Here is a 20,943-nt window from a genome sequence, read left to right on the forward strand (position 1 = left end):
GTGAAATGTGGTCAGTTAAAAGGTTAGTAGGATAAACTCTTAAAAAGAATTTTTTTTCACAACGATCTGCTACAGCTTTGTTTTTAAGCAGAAAATTTAATAAAACTCTTCATTTCTGAAGCTCTTATGTAGTCTTAAGCAGCTTTTCAAAAAAGCTTGATTTTCTCCTGACTATAACCAGCAGAATAGATACAAGAGAAGAGACTCTCATTTTTTTCCTTAAAAGATTTCACTTAGGTAAGTCGCACATGATATCACAATCACAATTCTTTAAAATTACAAAGAAACATTAAAATATTCCAAGATAAGTAAGGTTAAAAAAGAAGCAAGGGAGAGTGTGAGAAACATGAAAGCAATTGACAGGTTGTACAAAATCATCAGGCTGCAAGACTGCTTGTGACAATTTTAAATTTTATTGTCCTGTTTTTCCTCTAGTCACATTAATACAGATAGATAACCTAGCAGTGAACAGGAAAGAATTGTGATTCAACTCTATTAACAAAACCAGGAATTAATCCATGGTTCCTTTTCCCCTTAATTTTACAAAGGCTCACTTTACCTGGCAAGGTGTTGCTGATCTACACAGTCGAGTTACATACTTAGGTCACTGGAATCTTAACTGGACATAGAATTCAGCTGGAAGTTGGAAGACGTCATCTTCCAGAAAAGGAAATTTGGCATGTATTAAATACTTTCTATGTAACATTTTCTAATACTTCCCAGGTATGGACTTGTATAGAGTACTATTGAAGAGTGTAATTTAAAAACTTAAACTAAAAACTTAAACTAGGTAGTCTTCCCCTAAGTCCAGTGAATTTCTATGATTTTTTAAATTAATGTTGACAAAACACTATATATAGATATGGATGTATGTGCAATATTAGGGATACAAACATACATCTGTTTGCATATATAAGATACCTTGGAAATAGACAGAAATCTTGATGACATGGGATAGCTTTTAGGTTGGGCTTGATGGTAAAGGATTAATAGACACATGATTCTCTATGGGATTCCTAAATATTGTGGGTGCTTTCCTCCCATGAAAATGGAAAATTAGATAAATAAGGAGTTTCTAGACTATTCACAAATAAACTCTACATTAACAAAGGAGCAAAAGACATCCCTGGGAGAATTCAATAGGTTTTTATTTTGCCAGGCAAATGCTTTCTTTCCCAACTCAAGGTTAGTGTGATAACTACACTTAGTTTGATTTCTTACACAGAGTGTGAACATTCACTATAATGATAGAATCATCATGCTAAAACTCTATTCACAAACTTACACTTTGAGAAAAAGTGCATTTCTAGGAAATTTTATATACAATGCAAATGGAAAGCATGTGAAACTGTTAATATGCCAAACTACCCCAAATGAAAGAATCACCAATAAACGGTCCACATTAACAATATTTTTGATACAGAAAACCTTTACACTTGGCAATTGTGTTTTAGAATGTTTTCAAAGAAGCAGTAATAAAGTATATACAGTTTAGTAATGGTCAAGATAAAAGGTATTAAATAGCATTATCGTTGGTTAATTTGGAACTATATGAAACCAGAAGATGACCCTAAAACAATTTTACTCTTGATTTTGGACATAGAATAGGTTTATTACAAACACAGAGGGTGGTTGTGGCTTTACATTAGCACATTGCTTTATTTTATTTCATTTCCTTGTACTGGGGCTTGACTTCAGGGCTTTGAGCTCACTCAGTTTTCTTCTGCTCATAGCTGGTGTTCTACCACTTGAGCTATTCCTCCAATTTTAGCTTTTTTTGGTGGTTAATTGGAGATAAGTCTCATGGACTTTTTTGCCCAGGTTGGCTTTGAATCACAATCTTCAGATACTTCCTGAGTACCTAGGATTACAGCCATGACCCACTGACCCCCAAATGTCACATTGCTTTGTGTTCATATAGAGGCAAAATTTAAGCATCTCCTTTTTAAACAGGCAAGCCATTTGTTTAACAAACTGCTTTAGAAACTGTTTTAGAATAGCATACATTTTGAGCAACAGCTTTGTAAATATATCCAGGTGATTTTTTTTTTTTTTTTGTAGTCATGGTCGTGGGGCCTGCCTGAACCCTGGGCCTGGGCACTGTCCCTCAGCTCTTCTACCACTTCTACTCAGCTCTTCTAGCACTCTACCACTTGAGCCACAGCGCCACTTTGGGCTTTTTCTGCTTATGTGGTGCTGAGGAATCAAACCCAGGGCATGCAAGGCAAGCACTGTACCACTGAGCCACCTTCCCAAATCTTCCAGGTGATTTTTATGGTTTTCATTTTTCACTGATTTTTTTTAACCACTGAGGTTCTCTTAGATTATTAAATTTTACCATTACTGGAAAATCAATCATTTCTTAAACTTTGATCAATGAGCCCATTGATTTTTACAGCAATTTTAATTCTTTCCCTTGATGTCAAGGTCTACTGCATGCTAAGCATGTGCTAGCCAATGAAACCACACCTCTAGTCCTAATTTTACATCTTTAAGTTTTATGGTGAAATTTTTTTAAAAGGGATATGTCAGTTTTGATTATCTTGCATTGTTAGTTAGAAATATTTTAATTAGATTTTGATAAGCTATTTGGTGCAATTTCTAATTTTATCTGGAAACCTAAAACTGTCTTCAAAGTAAGTAAAATAAAAAAGCAAAAGTTTGTTTTTTTTTTAAGTAGAAGAACCTGAGGAAAATCCTGTTATTTCTCTCATCTAGTTTTTAAATTTAATAAAAATAACTTTAGCATTAAATTATTCTAATAAACTATTCAAATATTATTCTAAGATAATCTATTATCACAAAACTTGCCATAATCACATTTAAAAATGACTGAACAGGTGCCAATATTCTTTCAAACGAATTAAACAAAACAATACATTATGAATAAAATAAACATCTTACAGGATGTCTGATTTTGTTCATATATATTATCTTTTTATTTCTTGGACTAATGGACATCTCTCAAAAACAAATGATTATAAAACAGGGAAATGTTGACTGAAAAAAATTAACATCTTGATTTTCAGTTTTATAAAAATGGGAATTAATCACAGAACTTGACTGCTGAATTTGAATATGAACCACATTTGGTATAAATTCTTACTGATAACAAATTTTCTACATTTATTCTTTTTCATTCTGGTGGATGTTTGCTACTTCAAAATGTTTTTCTTATTTTGATATCCCATGCAGACTAGAAAGATTAAAATCTAAACAATATGCCATAAATAGTGTCAAATTAAACTAAAGTCCATAATAACTTAAAAACACTTCCAAAAAAAGAAAAGTGCTTTTGTTTGGAAAATAATAACATAACAATATAAACCTAAATGTTCACTGATATATCTCCCATCAAAGATTTTTATTTATTCTTCCAGATATATGAGAATAAAATCAATGGCATTTATCAGCAACCGACAACAATTTTACAATCTTTAAAAACATAATATATTTCACTGAAAACATATCAACTAATTATTTCCTTGCCTTCTTCCCTGTCATTTAGCTATTCTACACTTCTTTTGATTTTAATTCTATCACATGCATTTGTGTAACTTCTACTATGTGAAGATTGTGATCTGGAATTGATTACCATATATAAAAATCATTGACAATTAAAAATTGAAACCCTTAGAGCCCAAAGTTTTGTCCCTCACTCAATCGAGGGATGTAACAGTTCTACTTTCGTAGTCACCACGTTGATTTTGAGGAAAGGATGGGTAAAGATATAAATAAATTCTGGGTTAAGTTAAATACTTATATGCACCATGAGGACCATGACATGTCTAGTGCTAGTCAATATCATACAAGAAAATGCATGCTCATTTCAGTTCACATTAAACTCACTTTAGGAGTGAGTAGTTGACTTTTAGCAGGAACTTTTCATGGGTAAAATACAATATTGATTGTAAAATTTGATCATTGCAAACAGAGCATTTGTTGCTGGAAGCAGAAGCTTGATTGAAGACCTTAAGATTCTGGCAGCTGATTCCTCCTGTTTCTACTTTTCCTGCTGTTGATGAGAGCCTTCAATTTGCCATAGTCCCCTCTCATCTTCTGCAATTCTTCTCCTTGCTGCTGCTGCTGCTGCTGCCGGGTGTCTTTGCAGTATTGATTGATCATCTGCATTTCAGAGTGGCTGAAGGCCCCCATGATGTCCTTAGGGTGAAAGGGTAGTGCCCTTACTGAGCTGGCCCAGGTCCATGGGGACCATTTATCTGTCACAACAGCCACCATTTCTGAATCTAAAACTTTGAAGTTGATCTTGGCTATGGTCTGCTTGAAACTGTTCTCAGTTGCAATGCAGTGGTAGAGCCCTTGGTCAGTATCTTGAACAGCACGAATCAGGAGTCCTTGAGAAGTGACAATAATTCTCTCATTCAGCTTAACCTAAGGAAAGAAACACATTTTAGTTCTCCAAACTGAAGACTGTACTTTAAAAAATGATATGGCCAGTGAGTACAAAGTATTGTGGACCTAAAAAAAGTTAGCAAAGCATTGCGTACAAGTTAGCATCCTGCCCAATAGGCACAGATTTTTGTCAGTCCTTTTTTTTCCCATGAACAATATTATCATGAGTCCCGCCCGAATCAATGAAAGAGAGGATGAGGGTGTCATCCATGTTGGAAAGGAAGGAAGTATGCTTCCTTTCAAGTAGTTTCATCACGCATAAGTGTAGAATTTTAGTTACTTTTGGAGAGTGAATCACAGGCAACATACATAAATGAATTTCATAGATATTATTAAATATCTATTTCATCCAAGAGTCCATTTAGTTTTGCAAAAATAGTCACTCATGAAAACATGAACTCATTATTAAAATGTTAGCTTTTTCTTTGTTTAATGTATGAATATACTGAATAAAAATATACAGAGGGTTGAGAATGTGGCTCAGTGGTACAGTGCTTGCCTCACATGCACGAAGCCCTGCGTTCAATTCCTCAGCACCACATAAACAGAAAAAGCCAGAAGTGGTGCTGTGTCTGGAGTGGTAGAGTGCTAGCCTTGAGCAAAGAGCAACTTAAGGACAGTGACCAGGCCCTGAGTTCAAGCTCCAGGACCAGCAAACCAAAATAAATAAATTAATTTAAAAAAAAAATATATATATATATATATACACAGAAACAGGCTTTTAAATATTTTCAAGGATCATTTCTAATTTCCCTATTCTGTAGGATGTATATCTATAAGTAAGCTGGAAAGGAATTAATTGTCTTACATGTCTCCCAGGGAGATTTACTTTCAAAGGAAAAGTAAGAAAATAAATGGTTAATGTTAAATTACTCCACAGGATTATACCTGGAAATGATTGATGGCTAGATATTAGGAAATGCTTAAAATCTATTTTCCTTTACAGTAGTTCTAGCTAGAGTGTTGTCAAGGAAGAGATAAAAACTGACGTAGTAACAGTTACATGACAGCATGCTCTATAAAGCTCTTTCTCTCAGGAAAAAAAGAAACCCTTCCAAAAATCAAATAAAGAAAATACATGTGAAATGTTTTCTATGCAGACAGATAATTGATTATTAAGGAAATGTAATTGAAAAATTTGTTTGCATAACAAGCAACCCATACAGAAAAGTAAGAATAAATTAATTAATTAATAAAGCAAGTACAATATTGGAAGCTGGTCAGACTAGAATTAGAAGAGTGGAAATAAGCAAGAAGAATTAGGGAAACAAGGATTATTTTTAATTAATCTATTAATTGTAATGGTTTATTTATTCATTATTTATTTATTGTGCTGGTGCTGGGGCTTATACTCAGGACCTGGGTGCTGTCCCTTAGATTTTACTCCATAGCATCAGCTGTTTTGTTTTGTTTTGGTTTTAATGGTTAATTGGAAATAACTCTCATAGACATTCTTGCCCAAGCTGGCTTTGATGTGCAATCCTCAGATCTCAGCTTCCTGAGTAGCTGTGATTATAGGAATAAGGCACTGGTGCCCAATTTATTTGGCTTTTTTGTTCAAGACAGATGCTCAACTTGGGCCATACCTTCATTTCCACTTTTTAAATTTTGAATGTACTTCCAAATTTACTTAGAAATTAAACAAAAGAATGTCTTTCCTAGTGTATAGAGTATTTTCTTTTCATATATACATATATATGTATATATATGGCACTGTGGTTTGAACTAAGAATCTCACATTTACTGGACATTCAACCATATGAACCACATTTGCAGCTTACTTCTCCTTCCTTCCCTCCCCCCCCTCTCTGTGTATATATATATATTGCAGCTTTCTGAAGAAGAAAATGGATTCTGAAATCCCACTAGTCTCTCTTTTCTCCAGAGAACTATGTAAGTAGACATAGTCTATGGTTAAATATTCTAGCAACAGAGGGAAAAACATTTCATTGAACAGTTCATAACACATTTGGATAGCCAAGTCTGAAAACTGGAAAGTATTTTCTCCTATGGACCTAATGTTTCAGCAACTCCAATTCAGTATCTATATGCTGTGACGATAAGCCTCCTACATAGTCTTAATTGATATAAAATGAAGAAACCAAATCTCCCAGAACAGAACATCCACAGATATAGCAGGCCCTATTTTTCACTTGGCTCTTCAGAATTTATGATGCACTAGTAACAGTACATTTTAGACTACCTCAAGACTTTATTACATGCATGTATACATGTTTTTCTTCTCCTCATTAGTCTGGAAAATGCAACAGCAAGATTTTGGAATTCATTCCTTATAGTATATTAAAATTTTACAATGTCTCTCTTTTAAAGTAGTCCTTTCTAATCACTGAAAGCTTACAGTGTCTTTTTACTTAGAAATACTTTTCCACTATATCAATAAGAAAAGGTAATGGCTCCATAAACAAGGATTCCATATATTAGCTCAGAGAAACCTAAGAATTATGAATAATACAGCAATGTAAACAGATTATGGCACCCTGGAAAAATGTTTTGTTGCCATAAAGGTTATAGTTCAGAGTAAATTTCTTGCTGAAGAAAACTGTACTTTGTTAAAAGACTCCTTTTATCTTGTTATTCACACAAAGGTCTCTTGTGTGAGAACTTGGCCTGTGGATTTGCACACATCTTGTTTCTTTTTACAAATGCTTCCTTACATCAATACTACAGTCTTACTGCCCAAACTCTTGTTTCAATTACTCTGTTACAGAGTTGGGCAGAGAGACAGAGAGGATTTGTAATTAATCCATCAATCTAAGCACAAAGGAGTTTCAAAAAAAAGGTAGGTCTTGTTCAGCCAGACACATAAAAGGATGTTCATATGTCTTTCCTTTGGTCTTTGATCTACACTTCACTTTGGGATGGTGATTTAATGTTTGTTACAAAGCCCTGGTTGATCCCAGAGGCACAGAGCTACTCACCTCTTTCCTCCTGTCTTTGTCTTTTTGTAGCAACCACTTTATCGATGCCTGTGGAGACTTAGGGGCACACTCCAGGAACGTGGTGTTATTTTTGACTCCATATTGAACAATTTCAGCTGCATTTCTATATGCTGAGGAACAAAACAGGAAGAAAGAACATAGTGGCATTTAAAGCACACTGTTTTGTATGGATGCTTATCTCTTTATATAAAACTGTATCAACTACAGCAGCCAGGAGAAGACAGTGACATTCATTTAATGAGCAAAGTGTTCTACAGTGTTTTCTAGTGTCGTTTAATGCAAAGGGACAGAAAGACTCTGAAGCTAATGGAGAGGCTATGTTGATAAAGCAATTAACATTTATTCAAGAATTCCTTGGTACCAACTGCACTTCAAATCAATTTTGACATTTAATTGCAACATGCTTATGAGTGACATTTTCTCAGATGAACAAATAAGGGTTGTGAATTATGAGGAAATAGAGTAAATGTCAGACAATTCTAAAACTGGTTTTATTTCACCCCAAACTGCATATTTAGGTGTAGCATGGAGAAAGTGAAGAAGAACTATAAAAGCAGAGATTGCTGTGCCCAAAGAGGAGTTTTAGTGGTGAAGAACCCAATGTTTGGAATGAGAGGAAATGTGAGGAAATCCTGACCTCAGCTGTGGTTGTGTTAGCTTAGACAAGTTACTTCATCTCTCTGTGACTTCATTTGACTCATTTCTACAACATACAATATTTCCAATGTTTTAAATAAAAATACATATTTGCATAAACAGTATAGTTATATGGTACATAGCTGTCATTTATAAATCAGGTTATAATATCATTTGGGATAATTGTTAAAGCATTAACTGAGATAGTCATCAAAAGAACCTGAGATAATTCCAGTTCCTAGCCAAAATCAGCAGCGTATTTGCAGTCACCTCCACTGCCACTATTGTTACCACTGTGATGTGATTAATGGAAACTGACATGCCTTCTATCAAAAACTCTGTGAATAGGGAAGTGGCAACCCAGATTTATGCCCTCCATTAGTGGTTCGGAACAATGAAGCCAAATCTGTCTTGATTACCTCACTGTAGCTTGGGAAGATGGTAAACAGAGATGACATGTTTTATTAAAGGAGAGGCTGGTCTCAGGTCTTTGGGCAATGGGAGGCTTCTTGTTAATGTTTAAAAGCAGATCTACATAGACAGCCCCTTGGTGAGGCAGAAGGAGGTCTGTAGGAGTTACTGGTTGATGAGGTTGGGGTAGAGACAGAGGATTAATGGGGAAAGTGGAATAACAGGGTATCTCCCTGTCAGGACAGGAAGGAAGTTTTAAATTAATTGTGAGATCCAAAGTAGTACTGTGTCCAGTACCCAGGCCCTGGCTTGGAACTATTCACTATGGCCAAAGTGTGGAAGCAACCCACACCTCCAGCAATGGATGTGTGGATAAACAAAAGGTATGACTAACACTCAGTTGAATATTGTTCAGACTTAAGCAAGAAGAAAACTGATATACACTACAATGTTAATGGATCTAGAAGATATTTTACTAATGGAAAAATGAAGGGGCAAACTTTATATGGTCCTACTTATGTGAGGTATTTAAAAATGTCAACTTCATAAGAAGTTCAGAAAAGTAGTGGCATCTGCAGGAGCTAGGATGGCTTCTGGATTGTTGTGCAACAATACAAATGTGCTTAAGTGGTAGTGTTACATTTAATTTCATTTTTCTTTTGCTGGTACTAGTGTTGGAACTCAGGAACCCATGTTAGCTCAGCTTGCTTTGCTGATGCTCTACCATGTGAGTCAGACCCCAAGCCTGGCTTTTCCTTGTATATTTTGGAGATAAAAATCACATTTTTAAAAATCATGTTTTTTGTGTGTTTGTCTGAGCTGGCCTCAACCTTTGATCCTTTAGATCTCAGCATCCCTAACAGCAATAGATATAAATGTGAGCTATCAGTACCAGTCATTCCATAGAAAATTAAAAAAAAATTCCCTCCAGGTGAGAGAGTAGCTATGAAAATGTACTACAATATATGTGAAATACCTACAAAGTAACACACACACACACACACACACACACACACACACACACACACACACACACACACACACATTCTTGATTCTTGGATGTTTGTTTTCTTGATTCTCAGTGTTCATACAAATAGCAATTAAAATATTTACTTATGTTTCTGTGACATTACAGTTTAAAATCAGGGCTTTGTACTTACTAGGCAAGTCTACTGGGATGGCAGCTGCACCAAGCCCAGCTACTGGTTCAGATGGGATCTCATAAGCATTTTGCCCTGGCTGTCCTCAAACTGTTATCCTTACCAAGAAAACAAAAACAAAAACAAAAACAAAAAACTATTCTCCCAAATATCTAGGTTCACAGGTATGAAATACCAGTTCCTGGACACAGTTAAGTTTTTTTATCATAGAGTTTACTGAGAATGACCACTGTGCACTTCCTTACCTTTCAGATTAAATCCTCTACATTGAGTCAGGGGATTTCCATGCCTCACATCTTGTCTTCGGCTCCTCCTACAGGCACAGAAACATGTAAATGGGATTGGAATTATCCTTTTACAATACTTAAAACACTGCATAAGGTTTCCTTATTTGGTATAGCTATGTTACGTTTCTCACTCACAATAGACTGTATGCTTCTACTTAAGAAAATATATGTAGCCAGTAGCTGGTGGCTCACACCTTTAATCCTAACTACTCAGGAGGCTGAGATCTGAGGATTGCGGTTCAAAGCCAGCCCGGGTTAGGAAAGTCCCTGAGACTCGTATCACCAATAAACCACTCAGAAAACTGGAAGTGGTGCTGTGGCTCAAGTGGTAGAGTTCTAGCCTTGGTTTAAAGAACTGAGGGACAGTGCCCAGGCCCAGAGTTCAAATCCATGACCAAAAAAAGGAAAAACAAAAGAAAAATTTGTTTTCCTAAAAATCAATTTGATCTTTACTATATTAAATAGTTATTTTAAACACAAACATACACAAATAGTGAAAATATCTCTCTTAGGTGGCAAAATATGATTCATATTATATTATCAATGAATACTCATATCCATTTTTTACTGTACCGAATTTGCTGTATTTGTGAGTCACAGCATCATTTACCATCAGCTGACTTGAAAATTTTTATTATATAACTGTGTGAGGGCTCTTATGGATGACCTGGTCAGCTTTCTGCACATGTAACATCATTCACATAGGTTACATTTATTGTCCTGAGATCAGCACTATGTAATGGTTACTCATTGAGAGCATAACCATTCCCAAGCTGGGCAATCTGAATTTACAGTATCAGCTGCCAAACATTCAAACCCAGAAACCGTTATTATGGCTTGGCTTAATTGAGACCAGCAAGAGGCTTTTGTGTGTGTCTATTGCCTTGGAGTCATTCCTGCAGGACCACAAAAGCACACTTCTAGGGAGGGCACTCTATATTGCACACAGAATTTAGGGGTTGGCTCCCGTTTCCAAGGTTTTACCCATTATGGTCAATGGCTTGGATAAACAATGAAATCATTTTCTTCTTGTATAGAAAAATATTTCTTTTAAGGTTGAACTGATTATCTTGTCTTAAATTTCTTACTCTGTTTCTTAATCTAGACTAAATAACACAACTAAATTGCATTATTTGATATAAATGCACAAATATTTAAGTTACTAGAGAGTGGTGAGAAGTAAAAACGCTTGTTAACTATACCTGTTTCTATACAAAAGAGATACTTTTTGCTTTTATTAATATGAGACCTCTAAGTGATAGCTATGCTCTAGGCAGATTGTGCAGCCAGGTTACATTAGCACTGTTAAAGAAGGAAAATGTGAAAAATATTCCAACTTGCCATTTCTATCACTGCCTTGTATGAGGTAAAGAAAATAAACACTGCATATGATAATTGGAATATAGTTAATTCATTCAGCAAACATGGTTTACATCCTCCATAAATAATGTTCCATTGATTTTGGAAATAATTTGGAGAATTTATATAGTGTAGATATTTGTAGTAAAACTTCCAGTGCTAATCATTATACTTGAGAGTGCAAAACAAATATGACTAAAAAATCCATCAGGCCTCACAAAAAGCATTTTTTAAAAATTTGCTTCTCTCACATTTTTATCAAGTTTCTAAGATCTCTCCACCAGCACAAATACAAAACATTACATGATAAAGAGGCTCCCAAATTAGATGTTAGACAAAATTAAAAGGCATAGACCTTCTTACTCCAAGAATGACATGGAATAGCATGGAATCTTTGAACATAGATACAAAAGACCCAAAGTGATCTAGTACCTCTTGACACTTCCAGTCTCATACAGCTACAGTTTTTGTGAGTTCTAAAAATAAAGCAGACCACATCTTGCTTCCTCTCCCTCCATCCCCCTGTACACGCCTCTATTTTATCTCACTTGAAATACTGCAGTAGCCTTCTGGCATGTAGCTTTTGCACATCTTACTCCAACCTCTTCCTACTTCTCAGACTCAATGCAAAATCCAACCAATGACCTTTTCAAAGCAAAACATCAAAAGTATCTATCACTCATGTACTGCAAACAAACAACAACAACCAAAAAAAACCCTCAGCCTGTTCACTTTTAGTCTAAAAACAAGCTTTCTTTCTGATTCCTTATAAAGACCTGCATCATCTAGAACTATGACCTCATTTCTGCCTATTCCATTTCCCTACTTCAGAGGCTAATTAAGTTTGGTGCTGTTACTCCAATGTTCTTGGAAACATTCCTGGAATTGTATTTTCTCACTTAATGCCTTGATGACATTCTCTAACACCTTCAAGTCCTTGCTCACCCAGTCAACACTGCAAATTTCTGCTTCCAAGGATTCTATTTATCTTCTCTGTTCTCCTAAAACTCATAGGCCTACCTTTTTCTGATACATTAGTACTTGTCTTTCTTTCTATCTTCTCCCCTTACAGTATTTTAAACCTGAAGGCACAGATTTTTGTCTTTTGTTATAATATCAAATTCTGAAACAATGGCTAGAAAATGTCCAGCATTGAGCAGGATATACTGTATTTATAAACATGTAAACAGCTTTGTTAATGGCAACTCCTTTGTACAACTACTTAAAGGTTTTATATATATATACATATAAAATATATATATATAATATATATGAAGGCTTTATATATATAAAGGTTATATATAAAGGTTTATATATATATTTATATATATATATGTTATATATACTTATATATATATATATATATATATATATATATATGTTGAACTAATAGATGAAAAGATCAAGATCTTAATTTGGGAAAGTGCAGAGTTATTTGAATCTGTCCATAAAGAAATATATCTGCTAAAGAGAATAAATGCTGTAAACCATCACAAAAATTAAAAGTAGGACAAAGGATGAACTAATTCAGCAGTAATACTCATTAGGCACTATGTTGGAAATGAACTATATAACTTGAGGGGAAAGGGGGGAAAATACTGGGAAAAAATGAGGATGGTAATACTCTTCAAAAAGAAATGTGCTCATTACCTGACTTAATGTAACTCCTCTGTTCATCAGCTTTACAATAAAATAAAAAATAAACCTATATAGCTTTATAGCTATAATTCCTAATGTTTTATTGAAAAGATCATTGCTAATAATGACTGGTATTGTTTTCTCCTTTTGCTGACATCAATGGTTTATAGATTTTTATCCCTACAATCCATCATGATCTATATCCAGGGATGATTGAAAATAGCTATGACCTTGTCTGACACTGACTTCTTCTCTGACTCTGACTTCTTCTTATATATATATATATATATATATATATATATATATTCAGATATTCAGTGTCTTTGTCTCTACTGGTGTCCTTTCCAACTTCATGCAGACTGGTGTTTTGTTTCCTCTCTCTGTATTATTTTACCTTCCATCTCTGAAATAAACAATCATCATTTCTCTTACACCAACACTTGTATTTGAGCTGTCTGGAATAAAACAAACAAAAACCAAAATAGCCTTCCTTAGATTTCTGTTTTCCTCTCACCCAAACCAGCAAACGTGTGCATGCCATTCCAGGTAAGAAGGCAGGAAGGCACATGTTCATCAGGTTGAAAAGCACAAAGAGCACCTTTCCTATGGCAAAGATTTAGTCACTACAATGACACAGGTAGTTCCATTCTAGAAAATGCTTTTTCTTGACAATAAAACTACTTCCTTTTATAAGAAGCATTTACTTACTTATAACATAATTAAGCAGTATATATTAAAAACCCTAAGAATGTGGGGTTTAAAATATACTGAAACCTTGAGAGTAACAATGAAACAAGAATTAGGTAGTATGAAGATAAAGCTACTTGCTCCCTGAAATATTTTAAAGGTGTTGGAGGGATAAGTTTTACAGTGAGGGTGAAAAAAGGTGAGGTCATAAATCATGGTATTTTCTCCACTAGAAGACTCTATATGGTATTAATCATAGCTACTACTTTACATTTGTTGATTACACCATACAAGTGAATTTAATGATGGGGTGGGGTCTTGTCCCATTGACTGCTTTCCCATTGAATACTGGGTACTCACCGCTTCCCAGTGGGATAGAACCTAGAGCATGAATGGCCATCCCAGGCACAGTAGGGGTCCCTGGCCAGGCAGCAGTCTGCACAGGCTGTGCCATACATGTGACAGCGGTGGAGAGAGACTTGGGAAACCCCTTCAATGGAGCTCACGTACAACTGTTGCTGTGAGAAAAACCAGGATCATTTATTTCAGATGTGGAAGTTAAAAGAAGCCTTTCAGCAGGAACACATTACAAGATACACCCGCAGACCCTTGAATTCATTCTGAAACACACTGAAAATGAGAAGTAGCACGCAGAAGGATATAAAGCCAAAACAAATAGAACTTTTCTATGTTAATGTGCCTATAACATTACCACTTTCCTGAAAAAAAAAAAAAAAAAAGAATCTCAGAGCACCTTGTAGAATGTGTTTTAGACACTGAGATTCAGTGTTCTCTCAGATTTGGACTAATACGTTGCAGGTTTAAATTATAATGTTTTCTATTTCCTTTGAATTCTGTCTCTTAAGCAAAGTACAAGGAGGCTTTCTTATTTTTCCAATGTGGAAACACATTACTTTGTAAGTTTGGAAGGAAAGTCAGGTTTAAAATAAAGCTTAAAAGAAAAATACTAAATCTAAAAGAAAAATATTAAATCTAAAAGAAAAATATTAGATAACAAGTATTAGATGAAATACAAAAACCATTTCAGAGCATGACTTTGAAAGTGGCATATTAGTTACTGAGACTCTTAAGATTACTTAGAACATCTGTATTTATATTTAAATATGCTTTCGATTTTTTTCATGATCCAGTAATCTGCACCATCCTCAAAAATCATGAATAAAGATTTTATCCTCCTCATTTGGAAGATGTTGAGAGCTTCTGAAGATATTGTTCCATGGCCTTCAGCCATGCATACATAGATATTTCATAGGAGTTGAAAGATGGGATTTCCAGTGGATACTTCTTGTGCAAAGCACTAATATTGGGTAACTCCAGTTTGCATGGAATTCTGGAGATGGAACTTGAATACACATGGATGTGTAGAAAGTGCCTGCCCTTCCCATATGTATATATACATTTAAGAATTATACCTACAGAGGTGTCTATTCTGGAACTTGGCAGGCAGACTCCCCTAGTTCCAAACTCAGCTCAGCCACAAATCTGATGTGCAACTTTTCTCAAACTCAGCTTCCTTATTATTAACATTGGGACAACATAACACTTACCCTGATAGAAGATTTTTGTTTGTTTTTTGTTTTTGTTAAGAGATTAATATTGTAAGGGCTATTATCACATGAAATGCTTAGAATAGTTTCTAGTTCATAGGTGTCCAATAAATATTAATTGATTAAAACAATAGAGTAAAACACTAATTAATAAACTATAAGTGTTCAATTCTAGCCAGTCATTTGGACTCTTTTACTGTGTTTAACATAATTATTTTATTCTGAATAATGGATTTTTTTCAGAAAATTTTCTAAATTTGGTTCCTACTTGGGCATTCAAATAATAGAAAAACCCATTTTCTTATATTTTTTTAATAATCTCTTAAATATTATTGTTATTATATGGTAATTCACAAAGGGCTTACAGTTACATAAGTCAGGTAAAGTGTACATTTGTTTTTGGATAACAATATTATTACAATAATGGTTATAGCAATCATTTATCCAGAAACATTTGAAATAATTGTTTATTAAGTGAATTTTTAAAAAATTACATAGTGACTATATTCTTCAATCAACTACTTTAATCAGAGTCAGTTATTTGAGAAAATGACACAAGTGGCTTTATTGGAATTTGTTTTTGTATATGTGTGTGTGCTGCTTCTGGGGCTTGAACTCAGGGTCGAGGTGCTATCCCTGAGCTTTTTTTTGCTCAAGGCGTGCACTCTATCATTTGAACCACAGCTCTACTTACAGCTTTTTGGTGGTTAATTGGAGACTAGAGTCTCAAGAACTTTCCTGACTGGGCTGGGTTTGAACTTCAACTCTCAGGTGTTGGCCCTCTGGATAACAGTTATGGAAGTGGCGCTGTAGCTCAAGTGGTAGAGTGCTTGCCTTGAGCTGAAGAGCTGAGGGACAGTGCTCAGGCCCAGAGTTCAAACCCCATGACCAAAAAAAAAACAAAACAAAAAAACCAAAAAACCTTTTTGAATAGCTAGTTATAAGGCATAGGTCACTACCAACCTGGCTACAGTATGCTTTTGATTATTTCATTTATTTTTGTTATATGTTACATAAGAATACATTATATATGTGTGCACATATGCATATATAATGACTGTACAATTTCTCTTTCACAAATTGTCCTTCTCTTATATAATAAGAGAATGCAGTTGAACAAAGGCATTTCAAAACTCAAATAATCACCATTGTCCTAACTTTAATTGTTTACTGTTCTTTTTCTTTTCTTTTCTTTTAGGTCTGAGACTGTATTGGTAGCTGGCATTCTCATTCATTGGCTGGTGCTCTACCAAATCAGCTATGCTTCCAACCCCAACCAACTTCAATAGTTCTAAGGAAGTATTTTTACTAAGTGGAATGTAAGATGTAGAAAACTAGTGTAATGTGTTAACTGCAAATAGAATAAGACCTGGAATTGTATGTAATACAGCTGTGCCAGAATGGCTTCATGTCCATTTTTAAAAATTGCTATGATAATATTTTCTTTTTCTATTAGTTCACTGTAAACAAAGGGCTCCCCTGCTAACTTCAAAGACAATTCTGACTTGTGATCAGCTCCCTAGGACATTAAGCAAAGTGATGAATTGCTCCTTGTGACTTGGGAAAATGTTTCTTATACACCATGCAAACATTTTTACAGATGAGATCTTCAGCTTTATCATACACTATTTATTTTTGCTCATAAAATTTATTCAAGTGAAAAGAGAACAAGGCTGACTTTGGAATACTGCATTATCTCTAACAGACCAAATATGGTAAACAATACTAAAATTATCAAATCAGTTGTACAAACATATAAAACCTTTATTCTCCATTCCAAAAAAAATGAATCTCAGCCTCTGATAGACAGCATTTGCTTAGCACCCACTTTACCTTAAGTGGTTATATAAGTTAACTTGTGAGAAAAGTTTCATGTGGCAGGTGTGGAAATATAGGACAGAGAACTTAAGCAATTAGACCCTAACTAACAGGTTGAGCTTCAGATAAATCTCAATCCAAATCTGAACTCCACCCTGCCTACAATACTCAACTCTGGAGAACTCTGTTAATCTAATACTTTTAAGGGCTGGAAAGATTGGAAATGGGCTCTTCTTTGCAATGATTACTGTGTATTTGCTTTTAAGTAAACATTAAATTTTAAAGAATTAAGGTAATTATCATAGATTTGTTCTTCAAATCCTGACTTAGAATATTCATGATTCATATTTTTTCAGACATGTATCAACCCTAGGGAATAGATTTGCCTTAAAAATAACCATAGAAGAATGCATTGCATATTTCCAACTTGTGACAGAAGCAAAAATTCAAAGGAGGATTAATTACCCATTCCAAGCCCCTGAGAATTATAGTAGCCCAAATATTATGATAAATTCTTTCTTTGGAAGATGACTTTTATTTTAGTTGGCTTTATACACTATAATATAAAATATTGTAATATATTTCTGTATGTATCTAGTGATCTGATGAACATTTCTATTATTTATTATTATCTTTAAGTACTTGTACAAAGAAGTTGCCATTTAACAATGTAACTTATGAACTTTTTTCTCTTTTTTTTCTTTCTTTTCTTTTTCTTTTCTTTTTTTTTTTTTTTTTTTTGTTGGTTGTGGGGTTTGAACTCTGGGCCTGGTTGCTATCCCTGAGCTCTTCAGCTCAAGGCAAGCTCTCTACTACTTGAGCCACAATGACACTTCTGGTTTTCTGGAGATTAATTGGAGATAAGAGTCTCATGGACTTTCCTTGCCTGGGCTGGCTTCAAACCATGATCCTCAGGTCTCAGCCTCCTGAGTAGCTAGGATTACAGGTGTGCCCCATCAGTGACTGGCTCTCATGAAATTTTATACAAAAATAAATATATTCGAGCTATTGCTAATGTCTATGTCAAAATGAAAGGTGATTTTATGATATACTTTAAAAGGTATTAAATATTTTTCACAGCAAAACTAAATTTTCTTAAATTAAGAAATATATTTTTTAGAGTAGCAAACAATAATAAGCTATTTGAACATGCAAAGAATATAAAAGTGGATTAGGTTTTACCTTTTTGGATGAGATTTTCATTGTTGTTATTGGCACATGAGCCTACAAAAAATTAGAAAAATTATGTTAATTGTTCTCACGACCTTTAGAAACTATTTTACATCAAAGTATTATTTATAAAAACTCTAAAAATCATCATCTTTCTCTCAGTATATACACTGTTCAATAAGTTATGTTTCTTCGTTAGGGACTAAGCTTACATTCATTATAACACCTAAAAAAAGGAGGTGCCTATGATGCATATGTATATCAAATACTTAAACAGAGAAAATTGTTTATTTTGCACTTTAGAAACACACACACACACACACACACACACACACACACACACACACACATTGCAACTGAGAATCAATGAGGTAACCCCTAACAATGTTATTTTAATTCAAGTTAAACTCAGAGAAATCAGACTCAGTCTCAGAAAATGAACCAAGTGAAATGAAGAGATGAAATTTCTGTACTGTATCAAAACTAACTGCCTGTTATTTGGTGGGGTTTTTATTTTTAACAGTTATATTAAGTTTTCTGTACTATCTCAACATGACACTTAGCTAAGGATTTTTTTTCCAACTTAAATACATGATTTCTTCACATGTTCATCAAAGTGGATCATGCACACCCAATTACTTTTTACCTCACCTCAGAAACTATGACACAAACACCAGGCTGCAGACAGTTACTATATTTGGTAACTGTGTCTCTTAATTTTTGTTCTATTCATCACTGGCACCTGTATCAGTGAAGAGGCTCGTGTAGATTTAATCTATCTCTTGGGATGATGTACCCCACATACATTCTGACTGATTCTCTTTTTCCACTGAGAGTTTATTCTTCATGATGATAACAACAGAAAAAGTCATGTAACAGACCATCAGTTGTTCTCACTTGGTCAGATTAACTCACATTTCTTTTGAGATGTTTTCATAACATATGTTTGGGTTTGTATCATATTCACTTAATTAACATTTCCCAACAATCAAGAAAAGATATGCCAGTATTAAAAATGAAGTGACACAATAAAGCATTTTTCTATCTTAAGAAGCCTCAAGAATAAGACACTTTATATTACTTAGGCCTGACACAAATTATTCGTACTTAGCTGAATAGCTAAAAAACATAATGAAATGATCATTTCTTAAAAAAGTAAAAAAATAGAAGAACAGCTAATTTTATAGGTTTTATTTTATGGTAACAATTTTAGTGTACTAATCAAAAGAACCGAATGTCAAACTCTGCCTAACATTGTTCATTCAATAACACACAGGGAAAGTTACCAGAGCTCCCCTACTACTTACTGATGTGCTTTTTTTTTTTTTGTATTTCTTTGCTTTTACTATGGATTAGCAAATCTGACAGTATTGTATCTTTACTATTTATATGCTTATAAATTCAATATTTTAATGACCTTAGTAATGTTCAAAAGATACTGAATCCATTCAGCTAGTAAAGCAACTTAGTGGATTAAAAATATTCTGGTTCTGGGAGGTCGGAACTTTTACTCAGCCATAGGCTACCTTTGCTCTTTTGTTGTCCCTGAGTTATTGTTTCTTAATTGGTTTAGTTAGAAATACTGGTCCTTCAATAAGAAGATTTCCTGCCACGGTTTCTTTACAATTCTGACAGTTCCTCTCCCTGTGTTTTAGCTATCTTTCCAAGTGAAGATAAAAAGGACCACTTGAACTAAGGTGATTTTAAGAAGAAAAGGACAAGGCAGGACACCACAAATCCCCTCTCTTGACACAGGGATGTAATGAATAGGCACTCTGCCCTAAGCAGACAAGAACTTACAGAATTGAACTTTCCTCCTTGTACCATTTATTAGTTGTTTTGTTCTTTCTTTTCTTTTGTTTTATCAGTCACAAATTTAAAACAAAAAGAAAAATTCAATAAAATCTTCAATAGTGACAGAATCCATGATTTTAAGGGTAACACTTGTTTCATTTAACATGAGTGCCATTTGAAGTGAAAACAATAAAAACAGAAAAAAATCAAAGTGGTTTTTCTTGAAACCAGTGGTTACAAGAATATGAGAAAGCTTGTCTAACAATCAATAATGTGAAAGCATTTGTGTTTCAGTGGCCTGTGATGCAAATCATAATAGCCCTTTCATGACAAACTCAGCTAGACCTTCACCACAACAATTCATTTTTAAAAAAATAATGATGACTAAAGTTGTGATGATAGCTGAGGGGAAAAAGTCATTCTTTCATGTTACAATAACTTGCAGTTTAAGAAAATACTTCACAAAAATATTTGTTCTAGATTTCTCATTTTATCTAATGTTTTCCTACCCACAAAAATTTATTACAGTCATTTATTTGATCTTTGGTCAAATATTTTCCCTCTAAAGTGGCTGTGAGATTAAAGAATTGCATTCATTGCACATGTTTTAAGATTAATAGAAGAGATGCTCAAACCTTAAAGACTTCCATTTCCTCTAGAATGAGTTCACCACTGGCAGAGCTGTTCATAGGAAGGACTACAACCTTTTGCACGGTACCTCGATCTATATTAAACAGAGAAACACTGAGATGAATATTTTTTAAACAAAGGGAATATTTAGAAGTTATATATATTAAAACATCATATATGTATACATACATACTAAAATATAAAATTTCCTGTTAATTAAAAATAAAACAAAAACAATGAAAAAACATGAAAGAATATGAAGTGCCTGTAAATGCAAAAAAAATTATCTCTTAAATTTTTTTTTTTTTTTTTTTTTTTGTCAGTCGTGGGGCTTGAACTCTGGGCTTGGGCACTATCCCTGCACTCTTCAGCTCAAGGCGAGCTCTCTACCACTTGAGCCACAGTACCACTT

At 34.2% G+C, this 20,943-nt stretch overlaps 1 protein-coding gene across 1 annotated transcript in view; it reads right to left on the bottom strand.

The window, feature by feature from the left end:
• Positions 1-404: 404 nt before the first annotated feature.
• Positions 405-20,943, bottom strand: part of Sema3c (semaphorin 3C) — a 145,087-nt gene continuing 124,548 nt past the window's right edge. Inside the window, exons 13-18 of the mRNA XM_069996353.1 lie at positions 20,537-20,625; positions 18,120-18,161; positions 13,912-14,069; positions 9,826-9,893; positions 7,353-7,483; positions 405-4,392 (exon numbers count right to left, since the gene is read on the bottom strand). Coding sequence (XP_069852454.1) covers positions 3,973-4,392; positions 7,353-7,483; positions 9,826-9,893; positions 13,912-14,069; positions 18,120-18,161; positions 20,537-20,625 — 908 coding nt within the window. The 3' untranslated portion in view covers positions 405-3,972. The remainder of the gene's footprint in view (positions 4,393-7,352; positions 7,484-9,825; positions 9,894-13,911; positions 14,070-18,119; positions 18,162-20,536; positions 20,626-20,943) is intronic.

This window comes from Dipodomys merriami, unplaced genomic scaffold (genome assembly GCF_024711535.1).
Source record: "Dipodomys merriami isolate MVZ:Mamm:240054 unplaced genomic scaffold, mDipMer1.0.p SCAF_5, whole genome shotgun sequence".
Taxonomy (NCBI): Eukaryota; Metazoa; Chordata; class Mammalia; order Rodentia; family Heteromyidae; genus Dipodomys; species Dipodomys merriami.